This window comes from Trichoplusia ni, chromosome 5 (assembly GCF_003590095.1).
Source record: "Trichoplusia ni isolate ovarian cell line Hi5 chromosome 5, tn1, whole genome shotgun sequence".
Classification (NCBI taxonomy): Eukaryota; Metazoa; Arthropoda; class Insecta; order Lepidoptera; family Noctuidae; genus Trichoplusia; species Trichoplusia ni.
Genome location: NC_039482.1, coordinates 12,213,861 through 12,237,124, shown reverse-complemented (window position 1 = coordinate 12,237,124; position 23,264 = coordinate 12,213,861). Strand labels below are relative to the sequence as shown.

Sequence of the window (23,264 nt, the reverse complement as noted above, 5' to 3'; positions counted from 1 at the left end):
TACATTAGAAATACTGAGTATATTAGTATAATTTTTATCAGAACCATATTGAGTGCTAAAAAAGGAGATAAGTAATTCTTTAATAGTAAACCTCGACGACAATATTGTGAATTGACCTTTATTGTAAACAATGTATTGTTATCGAAATCTTATTTAATGGCTGGAAGCCTATCATTCATCACACCTGCCTTCGCTAAGATTTTACAGCTCTTCATATACTTTACAAATGGACCTAATATCCATGGCTATTAGAAACCTGAAACAGGACTTCAGAAGCGATAACCAATCAAGGACTGTAAAGGTGTGTTTAACTGGTGTGCCTTACACTGAACAACAAGTACTGCGAGCTTTTAAAGTAGTACCCTTGGCTTTGGGGAAATGAGATGACGTATTACGCGAGTAGCGGCATCTCTTTTGCACATCGGCAGCAGACCTGTGTCAAGAGCTCATAATGTCTTCTTCATAAGGTATTTAAGGTGGAACAACGCCCTCTGTTGACAACGACGTACATCCCTTGACAGCTCCAGTAGACTATGCCATTTCGTTTCCGTTAGACACACCTTTAGAAATCTTCTATCAATAACCAAGCTTGACTAATTTGCGACTTTCATATGCCTTCCACATTACACTTGCAGTCTAATATAATCTAAGACTAAACACCTCACCTTACATCAAAAATTTGACGGACATTTTGGCAGTGAGGTGATGAAATGTTTTTGGATTAGTAGTAAAACTCCATATTATAAGCTTTGACGGATACTGAACAAGTCGAACTTCATATAGCTTGGGCGAGTCCGTAACTATCGGGGTTGATTAAGATGGTTTTCGCAATTTGTAAAAGGCATGGAATACAATTCAGAATAAATGAACAAACACAATGCTAGTAAGATATAGGAACAATGGAGCAAACACAAGTTCGTTTGAAAATAAACCTAAGGTGGATGAGATTAGAGTCGAAAATCCAATGTCTCCTCAAACCTCATCTCCCTAGCGGAATATCTCCATACTACTTGACAGTTGTGGCAGAACAATAAACAGGTATAAACAGAGAATATGCCATTATTTGAGGATAACATACATTTTCCTATTTTATTCATTATTTATAGCAGGAAAGGACTAGATTATAATAACATATTTTTTCCTGGCAAATGTTAACTATATAATTTCAAACAGTTGGATATGCTTATAATTTTATTTCACTTATTTATACGGTTAGGTATACTTATAATATTGGCTATTTCATGTATAGGGTATTTCATATAGTTTCGACTATGTATGATAATTCTGGGACGAATATCTACACCCTATGTATAAAACTGTAACTTGAAGCACTTCGAGCCCTAATAATGTATCTAGTCACTTGACACTTATCTTAAGAGTGCATTTCAGGAACTTTAACAGGAGTATAATACACTGTACAAGTGCGTCTACGAGACTCAACTCAAATGTTTCGTGTGGAAACTTCTTCTAGTCTGCAGTTTCTTCTCTTTGGCAGTCTTGTATTCGCGGCGGCACGGACTGTTCCTTAAATCTAGTATAGTGTTCACTTTCTCAACTATTTCCTTAGCCATGTCGTGGTCGCATTCGAAGTCGTGTAGCTTGAATATCGCGTTTTGATGGAACATTGTGGAGTTACCTGGAAGTCAGGATATTCGAATTACTGTTTAGTTTTGGGTAGAGACTTTTAATGACACCCTTCAGTGTTTTTTTTTCAAAAAATACACTATACAATGATCTATTTTGATTGCATCGATATCAGAGAGGGTATGGGCAAAACACCAAACCCACAGAGCGCGATGTGTAGCGGTTTTGATCTCCGCGTAGGACAAGAATTTATTTGTGTGATCCAGTAATGCTTGTCTTAAGTATGGGCGCCTTTGTGTATGTGACTTTGCTTAACCCCCTAAGGACATGCGACACAAGGATGAAATTGCTAAATTGCGAGTTGTCGAAAAATATCTTCTCAAAATGACAATTTGGCACAGCTACATTTATAAAAATAAAAAAATCATATGCACTGTTAAATCTTAGTGTAAATATTAGTATGGCAACAGCATTAATAAGCGTTTGTTAGATAAACTCACATGACTGCTTGAAAGCGGTTGGTTTGTAGCTATGATGAGCATGTGTCAGGGGGACGAGTCAAATGGAGCAACAGAGCATATTATAAAAATAAATGTTTTATGGCTCCATTTGACGCGACCACATGACAAGGTGACTTCGCCTCTTCGCTGGCACGTGTTCTAAATCGGTGATATTAAATACAGCCAATAGATAAACCCTTCGTATTAAAGTATTAGTACAGTTTTATGTTGTTTTAGGTTGAGGCCAAAACACTTCGATGCAACGGCGTCGCACAGCAATAAATGTAGTAATTTGTAATGGTCGTAGCAACCAACTGTTTTAACCTCGCTTTTTATTCAACCTTCCAGAATCTGGTTCTGGAAGGTTGAATAACAAAGAAGTTTCTTGGCTAATCGAATTTACTTGCGTATATTTAATTCTTATGTTAACCACCCATATTAGCTCTTAGTTTTTAAAATTTAACGTAATTGAATTGTCAGGTACCTTTCAGAAACCGGAGGTTACATTTCACGTGTTCGTTATTTATTTTAATAATTTAAGTACTCATAAAAGAAGTTTTTACAGATACACGTTTTATAACTCCACCTTTACAACATTTACCAAGTTTTGTGTTAGTAAATATTATATGAATCATATGCAATAACATATACTAAATGATATTTAATTACCTGCATTATTCCTTTCGTGATACACAGCATTATGATTTGGGGAGTACACTATCCTGAACGTAGTTCTAGTTCCCCTTGTCTCCAATATCTGACACCATGCAACTGAATCTATGCTGTGCAGAAAGTACTTTGACCTTGACTGTAAAAAAAGACCATATTGAAAACAAATTACTACTACCCTCCAAGTCCCTAAAATAGAAAGACATATAGAAAATTGTTCCGTGATGTATAATGGTGCGTCGCGAGTTGTCTCGCCTCTCGCACTTGATGGGTAAACTGCACTAAAGTCCGCTGCGAGCGACGAGACTAACAACGAGACGAATTACAAATGCAACTATTATACTTGGGGTCTCGGGTGTCGACTTACGACGTGTCTTGATGCTCACGCGTCATCTATTAAGAGCGATATAGAAACTTATACTCCCGATTTTTTGTTTAAACAAGACTTACCCAAAAAGCATGTTTATTAGTGACTAGTGGTTCAATTTCTATCCTGTAGAGGGAGATGCCGAGTTGAACACACGTGTTAGACCGAACTTTGCGTTGTAAGTACACCTTATATGCTTTGTATTGCGGCGCCTCTGTCGCTAATATGTGAGATTGCATTTTACCAGTGTCTGCATCTCCACCTGTAATCCATAATTGAAGACATAAAATAAGTATGTTTGGGAAGGCGAAAATAGGAGTTGTTACACTATTACACAGGTGGTACACTGAACAAGGGTATGGGTTTGGTAAATACATGCAACAAAGATGTATATAATCAGCCAGCACAATATTCAATTCTTAATATACTTACTAAAAACAAACTTGGTATATTTGTACCAACATTACCTTCATTTAAAGCTTTCAAAGCACTTAATACAGCTTCTGAAGTAGAACTTCCGCCTGTATTATGTCTGGATGGATTCTGATGGCTCTGGCCCGAGTCTGTGACTTTTGAGAACACATGAAAGGCTCCACTCATCCCATCCTCTGGTATTGACGAAGGAGGTTGGGCCATTGCACTTTTACTTTTTAATTCAACTAAACCTAGACAGGTGAAGCCGAATTTGGAGCATGGCTCATTGGCATCAAGACAGGGAAACGCCCAGTCAACCTCACCATCGTCCTCTGCTATGCAAAGTCCATAATCATGCACAGATTCAAGAGATATGTCTGGATGTTCAATGCTAAAAAATAAAGTTGATTCAATTAATATCAAAAAGCAAGAGGACTTCAAAAAAATAGTTTTTATAAATTAGGACAGCAATATTTTAAAATCAAATCATTGTTGATTTTGATTATATTATCAAAGAACAATGTGTGAAAATCTACTAACCTGTATTTATAGCATGTAAAACCAATTAAATCCTTGATCTTAGCACTGGCGATAACACATACAACTAGGGGGTAGGCTTGGTGCTTCTCAGGAAGCATAGTCATGAAGATCTTGAAAGACTTGGTGGGCAGTCCTAGTTGTGCAGTACCATCAAACTTAGCATACTCCAAATACTGACGATAGGGCAGGTTGGGGCAGTTCTGAAGCTGTTCAGCGAGTAAAGACTTTTGTTTCTCAGGTTTCTTGACCTCAAACTTTGAAAACATTTCATTCAACTGGTCTGCTGTGAGCGATGAATCCTCCCATTTTATAACTTTAATTTTAGCTGCCTTTTTTAGTGCTTGTTCTTTTTTGTCTAACCATTGTGCTGTGTTCGATCTTGGTCTAGAAATTTATGAAACATTGATATAGATACTATTTGGATACATAATTAAACTTATCTCACAAAGTTACTTCATGAGTAAATGAAAGTAATCTATGTTAACATAGGAACATTCATAACATATTCTTAAACTAGGTCATTTCAAAATATCACTTAATAACTGAAACAAAGTGAGCTTAACTGAATGAGACAGACAAAATGGGCATAAGGCTCATAGGCTGAGAGGTAAGTACTACCATTTATATTCAGTGTTTGTGACTTACTTTGGTGTAAGCAAATTGTCATTCAAATAAGAAACTACTCAACATACAACATAAATATTGTTACCAAATGTACAAAAGGCGGCATACCTGTAGCCTCCAAGATCCTCGTACCGCACGTAGCTACCACACAGTGGATCATCATCCTCGCTATCATCCATATCAGGGTATGGATCAAACTGTGTCACTATTTCTTTGCCTATCTCTTCCTCTGATATATCTCCCATACCATCCTTATGCTTGCTTGGACCTGGCTGCATCAACCTCCCTTCTCTTATCCTCTTTTTCTCTTCAATAGCCTTGTTTTGAAACACTTTCGAAAAATCTTCTCCAGCCATAACGATTTCACACAAACCGGTGTCGTCAGTCGCAATAAATGCATCTCGAATGTTTTTGAGGAGCCAAATCTTATTATCGTATGTGGCCATATTATAAATAACACTAATTAGTTCAATTTTAATGTATTTCTTGTTTTCTATCCCCAAAATTGAAACACATGTCAAAACTACAGTTCCCAAACAAAATGCTTATCGCGTGATACAAGTCATCGTTCCTAGGAGTTCCAAATCTTTAACATTAAATAAACATTAAATAGAGAAGGGAATACGGGGTTTCTAATAGAAAAACATTAAAGATATTTAAATAATGCTACAAACATACTGTTTCCTGCCTGAAACACATATTTTGACATTTCACGGTAATTCACAGATTCACAAAAGCGTATTAGTGTTCAGGTCTTGCATTTTAGAACAAAACCCATTCTGAAGTTTGAAAAAATAACAACTAAACGAAAATAAATAGATCAGGTACGAAAAAAATACGCACTTTTATTTATTAATTTTATTGATGTTTGTCGACAGAATGGTTTTATTTCAGCTACATAATGAGAAAGTGCTGTAAAACTGTGGATTGGGTAATTTTTTCAGTAAAAAGGAAGGAATGCTTGCGCTAAAAATGATTACAAGATTAATTAGTATTTTGCACTCCATGCATTCAATGCATGGAGTGCAAAATAGTTGATTGAATGCATATTGAATGAAATTGTGTATTTAATAATCTGTGGCCTGCCATGCATGATATATTCAATATTATTCAATTGGTTTGTTTTGTTTGTTGTACGTGGTGTTGTCATAGTAACGACAAAGTTTTTGTGAACTGTGATCAAGTTACTGCAATAAATACTCAAAAAGGTACTGATAATAAAATAAAATTGACAAATATACTAAAATGATCAGTTTCTACAAGATTTTAAAATAGATAGTTGATCTACAGATTTAGGTTCTAATGTAAAAGTAGTATTTTTTAGGTTATAAGTATATTATTTAGGTTTTACTTACATTATTACTTTGTGTCTAGCCTCTCGTTAGACTATGGGACAAGCGGCCGAAAGGGAAGTTTTCTCATCTTCAAAACTGTAGTTATTCTTTTTACAAGTATATTATGGGTACTCTAAAGGGCCTTGAACCTTGTTAAATTTAAGCTCCCAGATAGCTGAGGAGCATAAGTTCTTATTAACTTGCCTGCTACACTTGTTTATCGAGATTATTGTCACCCTCCCAGATCAAAAACAACTTTTGCTGTAGTGGATAGGGCCAATTCTATTTACTCTGACTTACAAAGATTCAGTAGCTCACGGTCAATAGGTCATCTAGATACTAATGATTACCTAAGCTTTCATTTAGTTAAGCTTCCCTCAAGTTGTGCCATATCTCCCTGTCCAACCATTTTGTAAACATGTAATGTGACCATAAGGAATCCTTAATGATGGACTTGCACAGTAGTAAATAAACATATTTATTCAAAAATTTTATTTACATTTCTAAATTAGTAAAACATTTTAAACAATTCTTTGGTAAGTATAAACATATTAACATGAATTAAAAAAAACATTTGAAACAAAAGCTAACAATTAAAATAATTAGGTTTAATTATAATGTAATCAATATTCCATGTTGGGGTCTCATTGATTTTAGTCACTACAATAGAGTCATTGTTGCTAAGGAAACATGAGTAAACTAAAAATATCCCTATTGACATTTATCCTTGACACCATAGAAATCTAAATAACAAGGTAATAGAAATGGCATACACCGCGGCGATCTATCGAAACGCATGTCGCCGGTGGGCGGGGCTTCAACACATTCACAGCAAATAACTACGCAATCACGCAAACATTAACATCGAGAAGACCAAGCAAACAATACTAGGCCGTACGTCTAATGCAATAAGGTTGACTTTGTCGTTGTATGGATTTACTAACTCACACAGTCATTGCATTTTTTTGCATTAGTTGTAGTGATTACGTAAACTACACTAGGGATTGACTACGGATCCGAAATATAATGAAAGACGAAATTATGAGTGACAATGTTTTTTGTTGTATTCTTCTATGGATTACATTATAATATGTACCCACTTACAAAAAAAAAAATCGCTAATTGTCGGTTGACAAAAAAAAATATTATTAAGAAATACTTGGTACCTAGGTAGGTTTGGTATACTTTTTAGTGTCTTTTCGGTGACTTTTTAGTCGTCTTACAAAAGCAGCCCTGTTCATGTATCGAATGACTAGTAAACGTTCATAATAAAAAAATAGGTATTTATGAGATTTGGATAAGTTTAAATTGCAATTTTTATTCAATGCTATGCTATAGCGCAAGGCGTACTTTTTGAAACATTCAGTTGCGAGCGCGGTCCGAGCCGTAAAAATGGAGAGGGGCGCGGGCGGGGCGGCGGGCGGCAAGTTATCAAGCATGCAACTAATTTCATAGTGTATATTCGGCCTAAGTTGTAGGGTACCAATTTCGTTTACCCGTGGTAGTCATCCACTTGTCTTTTGTATTTATTTGCAACCTGCGGGATTCTGAAATAAAAATATATTCAATAATATGTTCACAAAAACAAACGACTATTAAAATTGTTACTTTTCGTATACAATGTTAATTTTGGATAATTTGTCCGCACTTAACCACATCACTATTTCCGACAGTTTTGTGCGGCCGTACCACTACAAATACGATCGCATTGATAAATATTATTTTTCGTTATACACTTCTCTTTTTACAACGGTGCATTTCTGTAAGTCACTTACTGCAGAGGCAATGATTAGTAAAGAATGCAATTGTTGCAGGATGGTGCGATATAAATATGGTTTATAATGAAGGTTATGTTTTGAAATTTAATTTTGCAATAACATCAATATTACTGCAATAATTTACTTACCGATAAAATGTTATCTATTTATTTATGTTATTACACGATGCAGATGAATTTCCAGCCTGAGAAACGCCGCAAAACACCATTTTTAGTGGTTCTTGCTGTGACGACGATCCGCGAGCGACTGAGCGTAAGTTCGCGCGCTGGTGTCGTCCAAGACACCAGTGCGGCGACAAGGTCACGCGGCGTTGGCACTTCTATTACCTTGTTATTTAGATTTCTATGCTTGACACAAAACGCAAGTTGCTCCTCAATCCCAAAATATTGCCCCTCCTTATGAAACCAGCAAAAAAATCTCATTGGTTATTATCATAATTATGAAAGCACAGGCTTAGTAGATAACTAAACAATACTATAGTTGCCCAAAGACAACATACAGCGTCTTAAATCTTGAACACAGTCATAGTATGAGCGGTATGGAGGGGACAAGGTCTCGTCATATAGTTTCAAAACAGCTACAAAGTTCTTCATAGCCTCTGCATATTGCCCATTCTCCATCGCTGCACGGCCAAGGCGGTACATCATTTCTGTGTCCTGTGGACAAATAATGTGTTTACAGAAAATTTCAAACATTCAACTGTTTCTAATGTATGCTGCCGTCTACTTACTAAAAGGCCGTTAAGCCACAGTTGGTCGTTTCGTTTCGTTTAAATAAAATGTAATCAATATGATTGAATGAAATATATAGCATATTGTGCACAAACACTTTGTCTACATGTATAACTTGTAACCACGGTCCTAGGTTGCATAGTTTTCAAGAGACATCAATTCCCCCTTATTTTTGCGTTTTCTCCAAAAACACTTTTTGCGCTTAGCTGCTTTTTAGTTAGTAGACGGCAGTATGGAACAGAAATTATAGCTAACATAACAACAACAACAAATAGAAAAATTTGCCAATTAGTTTACTAAATAACAATGTTTTGTTCTTTCAGATTTCGTTGAGTGATATAATACTTCACCATGGCAGATGATGAGGAAGGTATGTGTTATACAATATTGAATAGAAGATTAAATAAAATATATCCCATAAACATTATTTAAAAATATTGAAAATTTTATTCAATAAATGCCTCATCAGAACTGGAAACTAGATGTCAATTTCTATTGTATTCAAAATTAACTGCAATATTACTATAGACTAATAGATTGTTTTTTAAATTGCAGTCGCTGAAGAGGAAGCGGCAGTAGTTGATGTAGGTGATATAGAGATAGCGGTCTCTGAGGTTGAAGACAGGGCGCTATCACCTCCTAAATATGAAGTGCGACCAGGACTCGGTGAGAAGTAAGACCTCTTTACATAAATTGTGTAACTAATATTACGTTGGCGAAGAAAGTTAACAATTTCCCTGCCCCGTGAGTCATATGGCACGCAAATAATTTTCAATGTTAGGGCGATAGAACCTTTGCCCTCATCTTTGCAAATACGTGAAATTATCACACATCTAATCAGTTATACCCTTAGTTAATATTAGTATTTCGAGTCTTGCCCATCAGGCTGATTTCCGGCAAGACGATTTTTTTTTTTTGTAATTTAGATGTTTAAGAACTAGTCTAGCCTACTGTACTAATATTTCGTGTAATTAATAAGGTTCCAAGCTGCCAACGTGAAGGACATAATCCTGACAACTATGCAGGAACAGTTGATGGGTCGGCAGTATCGGTCGGACCAGGCACCGCGCTGGGCGAAGGTTATTGCCAATGGAATTCGACAGAGAGTGCAGGAGCTTGATATGAAGAGGTTTGTCTAGGCATTCTGTTACTTAGAGCTGTATATTTAGTTCAAGTAGTTGGAGTAGTTGAAGCATTTGCTACTTAACATTTGCGCCAGGTATTTAACTTCGTGTAAGTTTCGTAAAACCCAATAATTCCGATAATCCCAAAGCTTCTATTCAATGTAGAAATTATGAGTACATTCAAGATCTTTTCTGATATTTGTTTGAGGTGTCCATACTTAAGATTTGCATCAGGTATGAATTTCATTACAACCTATCGATTTGCCGAACGTTTCCATAGTCGATCTTATTCTCTTTGAAATAAAGATCATTTTGCCAGTTAATTTGTTGTCTACGTCAATGTCTCTGATTTCCAGGTACAAGATTGTAGTACAATCAACGATAATAGAAATGAAGGGTGCAGGAGTGAAATGCGGCCAGCGTTGCATATGGGACCCCGAGACCGATGACTATGTGGACGACATGTATAGAAACGAAACTATATTCTGCTACACGACTGTGTATGGAGTTTATATGTACTGAACACTAAATATAGGTGAACGGACTGAGACTTAGTCACTAGGTTTAATTTGAAGGGAGTTTATGTAACCTGTTTGGCCGGTGTCAGATACCTAAGCAATAGAATGTCTAGAGAAGCATCCCACCTATCATACGAGTAGAGTTTTTAAAGATAGAAGAAGGTTGAGGGTACTTGGAATGGGGGGGGGGGGGAGGAAACCCCAAGTGCACCTCGCCCCCTCATGTTCATTTGTTGCCTTGCATCGTCAATCAAGGGAACGTAACAACTGCTGTTGGTTGCCCTAATTTTAGTTAAGGAATTTTCATGCCTCAATGTATTTTTTTATTAATGAGTTTCTTTATAACATCTAAAATACGATACATACGAAACGTGGCCTTGCGTTGAATAATAGCTAGTAGAAAATTTTCAGTTTGAATTATAGTCCAAGAAAACATACCAATTATGAAGTTTATTGTTATACGTCATTATTTGGTTTTTATACAAAAACGTAAGTTTAAAATAACTTAGTTATTGTTATTTGATTAATATCAAAGTTATTATGGCTTTTACAATTTTGCCTAGACCAATTCGATCATATTTTAAAACAATTAAGTGAATATTTGTATCTTACAACATTTTGACACAGTGTGAAGTGTTGCCCTTAATTTAGCGTAATAATTTTGTGTTATTTAAGTTTTAAAACATTAAGTTGTATTTAAAGGGTTTTGTTAAATTTAACGTCCCTTATCACTCATCATGTTCGTTACCATTTTTTATATTAAACGTACAAAATATTGATATTAATAACGTTTTATTGTACCACCCTCCTCGACCATAACTTGACAACTAATTTATTTACTCTTTGTCCACATAGTATTAGTCACAGACATCTAGTGTATTTACGCTACCTTTAGAACCACAAAGTGAGCGAAATACTGAAAGAAATAGACGACCACCGAATATATAGCAAACGATAAACCGAAAATTAAAGGCGACAGAAAAACCGACCAATAATAAACGAGTTCTAAGTGTTTATCATAGTTTCTTTGTTTTCTTCTTTGCCCGAATGTGATGTTGCACAAGCAAATAATGTTAAGGGATATTATACGTTTCAAAAGTAAATACGTTGTTTTATCGACGTCGATTAAGATTTTTGTATCATTTTTTAGATATCCTGTATCTATAGTTTTAGTATAAAGTATTAATAAGTATAAACGATAAAAAAATCTTCAGCGACAATACACGGAATCGCATTTAACACGGAAATTATTTAAAAATTACTTTATCAATTCTCAATAATTTACAATACACAAAATATGCTATTTAATTATAGCATATATGTTACAACATGAAAATATATCACTTATATGTTTATTAAATCATGTCTATGTTTACTCTAAATTTTGACATGTTTTCTCGCGGAAATCTACTATAATACAGGAATGTTCTAATTTGGTTAGAATGTTTGTATAGTGATGTAACTTCTAAGTATATGTTGTGTATATTTTATGTAAACTGTGTGTGCTATGTAATGTTCGTCAACATCAGTAGGTAATAAAATGAATAGTTTTAAAGATATTTAACAACGTCGACCACACAACCTATGATGTGAATATTTGTTGAATTTTAGGTAAATATTATGACCTGAGAAGATAAAATGAGAATATGTATTAAATACCAGACGGACTGGCCGGATTTCAACTGCTAACCTATCATGCATTTCAAGTGCGTTTACGGGGACGTTCAGTCATCGTCGTTCATAAGTTATTCGCACAAACTCTTTAGTACACACTTTGGTACTACAAGAATATTTACTAACCTGTAGAGCCTTCAATCCTTTAAGTATGTTGGTGTACTGCTGACAGAGGCCACACTGCACCATAAACTCTTTGCAGTCGTAAGGTACTGCCACTACGTTCGGACAGGGGCGGTCCGAATCGCACCTGGAAAGGAAGACGAGTTATTGATTACTTTATGAACGGCAATTTAGTCTAGATAATAACGTGTTGGTTTTATTAGTCCACAACATCTTATAACATTAATCTAGGTACCTAAGTAAGCAAGCTATAAACTATTTGAAAATATATAGGTAGGTAGTCAATATAAATATACCTAACTACGTTGTAAACAAGTAACGCAAATATTTTGTATCGTGCCAATATCATAAGTTAAGCGCACGCTTCTAAAACCTCAATAGGATGTTTGTAACCTATGTTCTAGAATAAAATGTTTAATTAAAATCGTAGTTTATAACTAATCTGATTTAATGAATTGAATAGCGTACTTGATATGTATCTGTTCCAGTTTTAGGACCATACATACAAGGGAACAATCGGCTCAATATAAAAGTCATGTTCACCGGTGGAGCTGCACTTAGGTGCTAATAGATGGCGCTACAGGACACAAACTACAGAACATCCGTGAAAGATCTTTTGGTTACTTATGTCCCTAACATGTAACACTATAATTATTATAATTTCCACATCACTTACTTAAATCTCATGTAATTCTCGTTCATTTCTTCATACATAGGCCACTTCTGGTCACAGGGTATGCAGGTGCAATCAAACCAGTATTGTTCCTTCAGTTCTGCTTGCCTCTTCTCCTTGGGAACAGTCGTGAAGATAGGGCCGTAGTTCTCGGAGACCTCCTCGCCTTTTTTAATGTTCTTTACTGCCCGGACTACGATGTGAGGTCCACAGAAATATCTGTAGAAAATTAATATTCAACTACTACGACTAATTCGTTTTTTTTAATCAAATAGCAGATTTTTAAGGTCAAAAAATGCCAAACGTCAAATTTTCGAACATATGGAGAGAACAGGTCAACTTATGTAAAATAACAATTGGCTAAAGGAACTGCATCAAAAGGTTGTTGCATTAAGACAATATGAGTAATGATTAATTAAGTTGAGTGAGTAATGAAGCTTACCTGACTACACCTGGATCACAGGAGTGATTGAAAAGAGCAAGAGTTGGGAAGACAGCCCCCGCTAAGAAGACTGACTTGCCGTCGTGCTTGATAACGTTCTTTCCGACCTTAGGCTTCGGGCACTGCAGCTCAAATACTTCGTGAGCGTTAAACTTTAAGATTTGCAAGTTTTTCAATATCAGACCACCGATAAGTTCCACGTCATCCTTGTATTTCTCATCGACGGCCATAGTTTTCAACTCATCGAGTTGCACTGGCTTTTTTCTCGGTTTGCCATCGAAGTAGCCGCTTATTTCCAGTAGTTTAACGAAAAACGCAGTCACCTCTGTCCTGTGCAAGAAATCTTGTTTCGATCGCTTATCTTCGTGAGACACCAAGTGATAAATATTCCTATAGTCATCGCTTCTGTATTGGCCTGATGGTTTTGTATCCAAGTTCTTGCTAATTTTAGTGAAATATTCTTTAGTCTGTTGCGTAATCATTCTCAGTGCTATGTGGCAGGTGATGGAACATCCTGACTTCCAAATGAGTGGGAGAATCGGACATTCGTAGCCGTGGTATGATTTCTGTGCGACTTCTAAGCATGCATCACTGCAGAAGATGACGTTTGGACATTTCGGGCATGGCAATGGAATCGGGCACCTGAAAATTGTAAAATGTAATTCCGGTAATATGTTATCATTTGTTTAGCTTATTTATAAATGTTTCTTAAACATATAAATTGTTTCACTCTTGTCTACTTACTTGATGAAGCAGTTTTGGCAATGCGTGCTGGAGTATTCTGCCAGCAAGACGCCGCTGTGTGATTTCTCCACTAGTACCACTTCTCCAGGCTCTATATTTTTAGTAGCTGTCGCGTATCTGCCTCTGATGTCATCATAGTCTATTTGAATAGCATCTGATGCTGCTGGGTATATGGCGTTACGTTTTCCAGGAAGTTTTGGCTTTGGTGGGATCTTCCTCAAGGGTTCTGGGTCTTTCGGGTTTCCAGCTAAAACTAAGCCTTTGTTTAATATCTCCAACATCAGTTTGGAATCAGTGCGCAACTTCTGTCTCTTTTCTTTATCCAATTTGGTGGCTTCATCAAGTGAGCTGATTGTATCTCTGAAAACAAATAAAATACTTTTTTTAGCTTCAGTTCTGACTGTAATGTGACCGATGTTAATTTTCTGCTTTTTTAAGGCATTGAGTAAATTGTTATTTTAAAATATCTATAACAAATATGGTAAAAATAACTCACTGAAAAGCCGTTATAGCTTCCTGATTCCTCTTCAAAACTAGCAGACACCTGGCTCTTCTCTCATAGACCTTGTACCTCAGATGCCTTGGGTACCCAAAGGCCAGACACCGTCGTATGTCAGACAAAGTCTCTTCATACTGCTCCAGATGATTCAAGGCCGCTGAACGATTAGCCAAAACAATTGACAACTCCTCAGCTGAAAAAAATGTAAGAGATGAGAGAGTCTTTATTTCAAAGCGTTAAGGTTGAATTTTGCTTCAGTGTTAGTGACGTGCTGCACACGTATGTAATGTTTGTTTATTTTGTCTTGTAAGAATGTAATAAACATAGATACCATTACTATAGTACCTAGCACTTGATCGATTATGTTTATGTACGAATTTATTTCGGTATCCCCCCCCCCCCCCCCGTTGTGAGGGATAAAAATAATTCAATATTTAAAATAATTGATTTATAATACAAAACATTTAATTTTAGAATTTCTATTTATCACTTCTGCACTTACTTTCTTTCTCCGGCATGTGAACCATGCTTTGGCTGTATAACTGCATCGCCTTAGCCCAATCGCCCTTCTGCACAGCTTTATTCCCCTCATCCTTCAGTTGGCGCGCTTTTTCCAAGTCTTTTTTCACTGGAAACTCGCCGCCTGTCTGGCATTTCTGCAAATCGTCGTTTAGATTGTAATTTCTGACGATCGGTAGACTGCACAAGTAGGAGACGCGCTTCGTGTTGGATTCTAAATTGGCGAAATTGTTCCTCGTCACGTCATCCAGAGACCCATTAATGGTTTCATGGAACTTTTTGATGAAACCTTCGTTGTCTTGAGACATTTCTGCTAACTAGAAATGATGCACATGTATTGTAATGAATGGTTATTATAATTTTCTTTTAGGTTAAGACGTCGGGAGCCGGCGCGCAGCGGACTGCTTCGTGCATCTATTTTTAAATTTGGGACGTCGAACTGTTCATCACTTCAGACAGTTTCCATTATAGAATTGTTTAGTTTTATCAATAGGTACTTACATTTCATTTTAAATGTTGCAGTTTTGATAAAAATAAACGCTATTATATTTAGTCTAGTATTGAACAGGGGCTACAGAAGTAGGCGGATAGAATTTTCCGATAGTGAACGTTATCTACATCCAGATTAAAATCGAAAGCTCTCGAAAGGTGTTCGATTGAATGGAAAACAAAACAAGAAGTGAATGCATCTGTTTGCGGAGATAACGCAATCTGACACGCGGACACGGTTGAACTTGTATTCCTTTTTTTGTTGTCCCTGATGTCGGATTTAAATGGGTGAATTTCCCGGACCCAAAAATTGCGTGGCATCGATGAAATCGGTACTAAAAAGCATTGTTATAATGTTCTAACATTTTTTTTTAGGTAGATGACATAAAAACCTATCTGTAGCACTAAATATTTTATTAATAGAATTAATAGGTTTTCCAAAAAAAAAAGTTAAACCACATAATCTTTCATCGCCGTGTTTGTCCACACGTCACCTTGATGTATTAAATACATCATTGTTCAAAAATGTATCGTTATTTATATTAAAACTTAGTTTCATTTGATTCGTGAATAGTTAAAGTATTGTCTCGGAATACATTTATTCAAATATTTAAACAATACAACGTATGGTTAGTAAGAAACCGTTTGTCCCAGAACTACCTTTCATCGCCATGTCCTAAACATATTTGAGAATATTACATATTCTAACGTTTTGCGTCGCTCCCGTTGTGCGTTGTGTGTACGTCGAACGTGAACGACGTACACACGTCGTTCCTTGTCGAGCCTTTCGACGTTACTTATACTCGTGCCTGCGTTTTCGAGCTATAATTAAAAGTATTCGACTTTTTTGGTACTGGACATTTTTTCTTTCATCGCCGTGGATAGGTCTAACTTCTATTTCAATAAGTTTTTAATCTCGATTGAGCATTCAATACAATGCCATTTATATCTGAGGGCACGGCAGTGCCCCTGCCAAGTCTCGAGCAAAACGGGCACGGCCGTACCATCTTTTCTCGAAGCGATTCGCGGCTGTTTCGCCCCCCCTGTATCTTCGACGTGGACAAAGCTAGGAGTTTAGCTTTTCGGGGAATAATAGTAGGCATTAGAACAAGCTTAAGTTCGAAATTACATGCCAATTGAATTAATGGTTTAGGAGTTACGGTCGATCAAAGTTACACCATTTTGTCACTCACTGACTCACTGACTCACTGACTCACTGACAGATCATCAAAAATCTAAGGTACTTCTAGCAGACTTAGAAACTTCAAATTTTGCACCAAGATAGGTCCTTAGCCACATATAAAGGAAAAATTATAAAAACATTAAAAAATAATATGCCATAGAAAACAATTTTATATTTGCGGTTTGGCAAGAACATTATGTATGGATTTTGACTGCATTGTTAACTTTGTTCGTTGTTTAAGTACCTATTCAATTGGATGAATACATACATAGAATAGAAAAGAATAATATAAATGTAATACACAGACTATCATTAATACAAATTAATACATAAAATTCATAATTCATTAAATTAATAAAGCTAAAACTCCATTGTATTGCGATAAATATTGTATGCGCGCTCGATAGATGGCGTTGTACGTGTCTGAATCGCGCTATGGTTTCGTTACAAAGCGCAGTCTAAGTAGTACTTCAGAATAATTCGATAATTTTCATTTGATAGCGCCACCTGTCTATGAAAAACCGTTTCGAAACTAAAAAATATTGTAGTGATAATTGATATTCGGAGAACTTTACGTGTTATTTAGTTTAGTTTAGCTATAGTTTGTAAGTTAGTAGATATATATATGCATATATATATAAGTTTAAGCTTGTTTACATTAGAAGTAACGAAGTCTCAGAGACGAAACAAAAGAGATAGAGATAGAGAATGGGTTCTAAGCAAAGCAGTAGCTGAAGTCCTAGAAATTATGACACCTAAAAAAAAGAAAGAAATACACTTACAAAAAATAAATGAGATCCCACCAAAAACATTAAATGTAAAAAAATGCCAAGTCTCTCGATGCAGTCTTTCCATCGTAAAAAGTTTTGAGATCTCATAGAAGCCAAGTCCTATTCAAAATATTTTGTAGTTATAAATCAACATTTAGTAATTGTATCAATAGTTTTCTTTATATTATAATTATAGTGACTTGGCAATGAGCACAAATTAAAAGCTGCTTGATGCCTGGAATTATGTGCAAATGTTACTGACGAGACCAGTGATCAGATTATTTGTTATGTGTGAATCATGATGGTCACTACCGACTACATGCTCCAATACAATAATTAAGAATACCTTACGGGCCATCGCTTTATGAAAGTAAATGAATCGAGAGTACACTAAGACTGACTGCCGTTGCCGAAATTCGGTTGGGACGACACGGATAAACCAAAAGAAAATTAATTTTGTGATATTAATGTTTACGCATGCGGTGTGTGTAACTTTCAACTCCTACAAATATGCCGTTTTATTTGTTTCTTCTTGTGCTCATTGCCAAGTCACTATAATTATAATATAAAGAAAACTATTGATACAATTACTAAATGTTGATTTATAACTACAAAATATTTTGAATAGGACTTGGCTTCTATGAGATCTCAAAACTTTTTACGATGGAAAGACTGCATCGAGAGACTTGGCATTTTTTTACATTTAATGTTTTTGGTGGGATTTAGTTTATTTGTAGAGTGTTCATTACTGTTAATTTTTACCAGTTTTTTAGTAAATTTAATTATATCCCTTGATTTTCATCGCCGTGCTTTCATTGCCGTGGTTTCCGTGGACAAAATTTGCTATGGTAATGAAAAAAAATACACGGGAATGAAAAAAACATCATCGCTGTGCCTTGTAAAACAGTTTCCTTTCATTGCCGTGGCCACGTGTTTCATTCCCGTGACTTATGTTTTCATCGCCACTGGACAGGGATGTATCTATTTATAGTTATATTATAAAAATAATATCATGTGTTACTGGATTTTAACATATTATATTCTATTATTATTGCGTATAAATTAATAGTATTTATTTTTGTTTCAATTATTAACTTTATCATTTAAAAATTCTTGTACACTATAATAACATTTCATTGCCTTGGACGCATGTTTCATTGCCGTGCATGCATGTTTCATCGCCGTGGCACGGAATTTTCAATCTTGTATATCTCGTTAGTTTTTTAAGCTATCTGCTAGATATTAAGCAAAACTGCATATCTGATCATAAACTTGAGTAAACACTATTTTATCTTGTTCTAAAGTTGAAGAATAAAAAATCCACGGAAATGAAGATTTTATTGGACCTGTTGAAATTCACCCAAATATTGTTTTCTTTTTTTTATCGAACACATTAAAACAGTGAAAGAAAAATATTTTAAGTAAAAGATATAAGCTTCATTTCTTTAAAAACTTTCACTCTTCACAAGTTTTAAATGGCTGGACTGATTTTCGAACATGTCTAAGAACAAACACACATAATTCACCTAACAAACTAAATTGAAATCGCACAATCCGTTCGGGAGCTATAATGCCACAGACTCTTTTTAAGTCGGGAATTTAAAAAATATAAACTTCAAACAAAAGCGTGCATCATTTGTAAGGTATTCGTGTAGTGTATCGTACGTAATAAGCAGGCTTCAAAGGTTACTTAATACGTTACCGAGAAGTCATCACAGTTTATTTATTTATTTAATAGTTCATGTACACAGATACACACACAGAGTACAGAAAAGAAGAAAGATAGAACACATAGTACATAGGCACAGCTTATTTCAACAGAAATTTCTTCCAGCAGGCCCGTTATGGGAGAGTTAGAATAAGAAGAGATGCAGATAGTGTGTAAAAAAAACAAAAAAGAAAGAAGCTATAACTAAAAATAATTACTAACATTAACCTAAATACATATGTAATATATATATAAATAAATAAATATATATAAATACACTAAATACTATATGCGTCTATGATGATAAGGACAGATAATGTTCCTTCAAATTCCGTTTAAATAAAGCAACAGTTTGGCAGCTCCTCAGCTCAGGCGGCAAATTGTTCCATAGCCGTACAGCGTGCACGGTGAAGGAGTAGGAGTAGAAATCAGTGGAGTGGGAAGGGATTTTAAGTAAGGATTTGAGATGTGTCCTGCAGGACGCATCAGGTGAGCGGAGAAAGGAGAAGCGCTCCCGCAGGTACGAAGGAGATTTAGGATTGAAAAGGATATTAAATAAAAGACACAGAATGCGAGTGTTCCTGCGAAGACAGTTGTTCATAATTCTTACGAATAATATGTAAGCTCTATTTTAAATTAACAACAATAAAATGAATCTCCTACAGGAAGTCACAAACCACAATATAATAATTATATTAAATTGTCTTCTTCATAATGTTTTTCAAACATTTTCCTTGTAATTGTTTGTTTTCCGGGATGTGACAACTGTACATCCTGAGGCTGTCATTGGATTTAAAATTATTTAATTTTTATGCACAAGGATTGGAGGACAGTTTATGCATTATTCTAGTAACAATATAAATTTGAATGTTTGTATTAATGTAGTAAATCATACAGAAGTTATTATAAATAATCTATGAGTTTGGTGTCATAATTGACTAAAAAAATTAATAGTTCGTCAGGCACATTTCCCAAAAATTGCATTGCATTGTACTGTTAAGTGCGATCCACAAGAGTTTATTTTACTGTACACCCTTCATTTTAGTTTCCGAGATAAACTAAAAAATAAATGTATCAAATTCTTATATAAATCTGTTTGACGGACCTAACAGATTTATTTTGTAAGGTGTATTGTGTCGACAAATAAATATTTTGCAAAACATTATCTACCAAACATAGCTTTTCATTATCACAATAAAAACATTTGACTGTTGTAGCCAACTCTTCCTAAAGGAAAAGTCCATGAAAAAAACTAACAAGGAACACATGAACATAAAGATATGCATTTCTAACCACAAGACTCATATCACCTTGACATAGCCAACTTACGCTGAGTAAACAAAGGATAATCATAAGTCATAACGTTTTAATAACACAAAGCTTCCTAGCCTTTACAATATTTCCTCGATTCTCGGAAGATCTAGAGATTAGCCCGCAAACGATTATGTGTGTCAGATCTGAGAAAAATTCAAGCTAACAAGTCTATGACGTCATTGTAATAATACTTAAGTGATGTTATTAAGAGAGGCGTCCACTACGATGTTCTTTTATTTTTAAATGATTTGAAGTTAAGACAGCTTTTATACCTACTTATCTGATATGTTATCATACAATATCTTCTATCTTCTATCTTAAATGTTATTATACAATTATATGATAGAATTACAATTAAAATATCCATCATTAATTTTTCTGCTGTGTTAACCCGAAACACAGGTTTAAAATAAACCTAGTTCGGGTGGCCCCTATATTATCTTTAGACCATCCTTCTCGTATATTATTATGTTTTGGTGTTGATTAACTGAAATCCAATGATTATAACTATTAAGATATTTTTACTGGTTTTACATCATTCATACAGTCATTTGTATTCGTACATGTACGAAGTAATGTGAACTATGTTTTTTTTTATCTTCGTTGGGTATTGTGATGGAATTGTAAAACGGTGCCCTTTTACTGAGGCAAAGCTGTCTCTGTAATGTTTGCCACCAGGTGCTATCTTAAGAGCTGTGATATCTTTTCGGTTGATGTTTTCACAGATGATGAATTTTGTTGTCGCTATAAGAAATACCAAAAAAGATGATCGATATTAACGGCGTTTGCTCAGGTCCAAAATTTATTATGAACAAAGTCATCCAATTAATATTTTTTTTATGAGCCTATTTGTACGAAACCTTTATTGTCGCGAGTCGGATTCGCAGTTGCCTAAGAAGAATGAGAACTATATCCTATTTTAAAGCTCGAGTAAAATTCACATGCTTAACGGATCTCTTTTTCCCACTTAAAGGTCTGACGTTATACGTCATGGTAATGTATTCTTTTTCGTTGGTAAATCCGCAGCTTTAAAAAAAAACGACAACTTTTTTTGCTTCAAAAGCTGCCGGTATAAATTCGTTTTCTTTTTTTTTAGTACCAAGTCATTTCATTCTTCAAAATGATATCTAACAGGTACCATTCATTACTAACACTTGTATTCATTTATGTAAAGTTCTCATATTACTAACAAGGGCGTTATGTCGCTAGCTAGATCTAGGTACAGCATAACAGCTGTAACCTGGAAATGTAACCTGAGCAGAGTGATAGCATCAGCGTTCACACATTATGCGTAATAAGTTGCGCGTATTCATTGCGTAATGTGCACCTGGGATATCGGAATGATTGTCTGGTTACAGTTCAACGATTGCGCGAAGATAGGGGAGTAATTTGATGAATATGAAATATTAAAATTTAAATCAAAAACACGTTTTGGCCATACAAAAAGGTTTATATTATCTTCGTTAAGAGTTAAACAATGGACTCCATACATCTAAAATATGTGATTTAAAATATTTAAAACAAAAGACAAAGCTCACTTCAGTTACATGAAAAAAAAAATGTTTTCTTTTTTAACTCGTATTTGAGTGGTTAAGCTTCAAACAATAAATTCAATAATTTCAAGTTTGCCCTTATACGTATTTTAAGACTATTTTGCCATTTTTAAATGGCATATAGATTCATAAAAATCTATCTACATTTAATTAACAGCAGAACTGAATAGTCACGCGTCATCCGTAGTCGCGATTTGCTTATGTAATTTTCTCTATCTATGCATCAGCCTGGGTTTTATATTACGACTGGCAATCAAGAATATCCAATGGCGATCTAAGTCACTGGTACACAGTAGAATTACCTACACTACGACGCAGTTGCCTTTTCATTAAAAATTCTCGAATTCCATCGAGTCCTGAAGACTATGTCGTCGTTGTGGCATTTGTGGTAATTTGACAATGCTTTACCCGGTAAATTACAACAGAGTGATCAAATGCTCACAACGATTACAAATATTATCGAGATAGATAGTTAAGTAGCTATATTATACTTATTTGTCTTTTTTATCCGACTAAGCGGGGATCGAACTAGCACTGAAGCGGTTTGCTTCAGTGCCACTCGGTTATCGGAGCAGTTAATAATGAATATGAATAATGTCAATATTATATTTCAAGTCCTAATTGAATTTCCACGATTCAAAATCGCCAAATACTGGTGTTGTCAAAGCCGGATGAGTTTAAATCGGACAGTCATACCTATCATAATACCTATTAGAGTTAAAGACAGTAAGTACCTTAAATATAAAATGATTTTATAGTTAAACAAAGATATTAAAATATAAATGATTAATGCATGTAAATGATGGATTCATTGCGATGCCACGTGGGTAGTTGGGTACGCTTTATAAATCATTTATTTCTCATTACTCGAACCTGAGTAAAATGCAATTACGTTTGCATAGAATTTTCCTAAAGTCGTGACTCTGCCGTTTCATTGTAGCTAGTTTCTGCGATCTAGGAACCTACTACTGCCTCTTCAAGTAAAACTCTAGCTCGGTTGAACAGAGATGCAGCTACGTTATGTAGAGCGCTATCTCTTTTTAGCTTCATTTAAAGACGTGTTATTGCGTCTTTTGAGTAGGTGATGTGCAAATGACATAATATTTTATGACTTATTACTTTTAGATGGCGATCATGGTAATTGAAATGTTAAACCGTGAGAATATTCCGTTTTTATGACGGTTTTAGTAAATACGTACCTTATGACTTTATGTCTTAGGTTATTCCAAACTCAGAATGGATTTTAAACAAATTTGGACAAAGTTTAAACAATTTACATTTTACCGAAAAATAAATCTGTAAATAATTGCTTCGACTCGATGAAATTTCTTTGGGTGGTAGCTGACTCCTGGGATTAACACATAGGCCACTTTGTCCGACTTCGTTTAAG

General features: G+C 35.1%; 3 protein-coding genes across 3 annotated transcripts; 1 reads left to right on the top strand and 2 right to left on the bottom strand.

Moving 5' to 3' along the window:
* Nucleotides 1-1,096: 1,096 nt before the first annotated feature.
* On the bottom strand, nt 1,097-5,416 carry LOC113494528 (stress-activated map kinase-interacting protein 1). The gene is made up of 6 exons (XM_026872911.1): nt 4,807-5,416; nt 4,075-4,458; nt 3,588-3,925; nt 3,204-3,382; nt 2,754-2,892; nt 1,097-1,636 (listed from the first exon to the last, which is right to left on the bottom strand). The coding sequence occupies exons 1-6, from the start codon at nt 5,142-5,144 to the stop codon at nt 1,437-1,439; spliced, it is 1,578 nt and encodes a 525-aa protein (XP_026728712.1). The 5' UTR covers nt 5,145-5,416; the 3' UTR covers nt 1,097-1,436.
* A 386-nt stretch (nt 5,417-5,802) lies between these two features.
* Nucleotides 5,803-10,964, top strand: LOC113494527 (tctex1 domain-containing protein 2-like). Its single transcript, XM_026872910.1, has 5 exons — nt 5,803-5,906; nt 8,865-8,911; nt 9,097-9,214; nt 9,521-9,670; nt 10,022-10,964. Exons 2-5 carry the CDS (start codon nt 8,893-8,895, stop codon nt 10,185-10,187), a joined length of 453 nt encoding a protein of 150 aa, XP_026728711.1. The 5' UTR covers nt 5,803-5,906; nt 8,865-8,892; the 3' UTR covers nt 10,188-10,964.
* Nucleotides 8,166-15,284, bottom strand: LOC113494526 (SET and MYND domain-containing protein 4). The gene is made up of 7 exons (XM_026872908.1): nt 14,841-15,284; nt 14,336-14,531; nt 13,840-14,199; nt 13,096-13,737; nt 12,657-12,872; nt 11,984-12,107; nt 8,166-8,466 (listed from the first exon to the last, which is right to left on the bottom strand). The coding sequence occupies exons 1-7, from the start codon at nt 15,163-15,165 to the stop codon at nt 8,275-8,277; spliced, it is 2,055 nt and encodes a 684-aa protein (XP_026728709.1). The 5' UTR covers nt 15,166-15,284; the 3' UTR covers nt 8,166-8,274.
* Between the last annotated feature and the right edge of the window lie 7,980 nt (nt 15,285-23,264).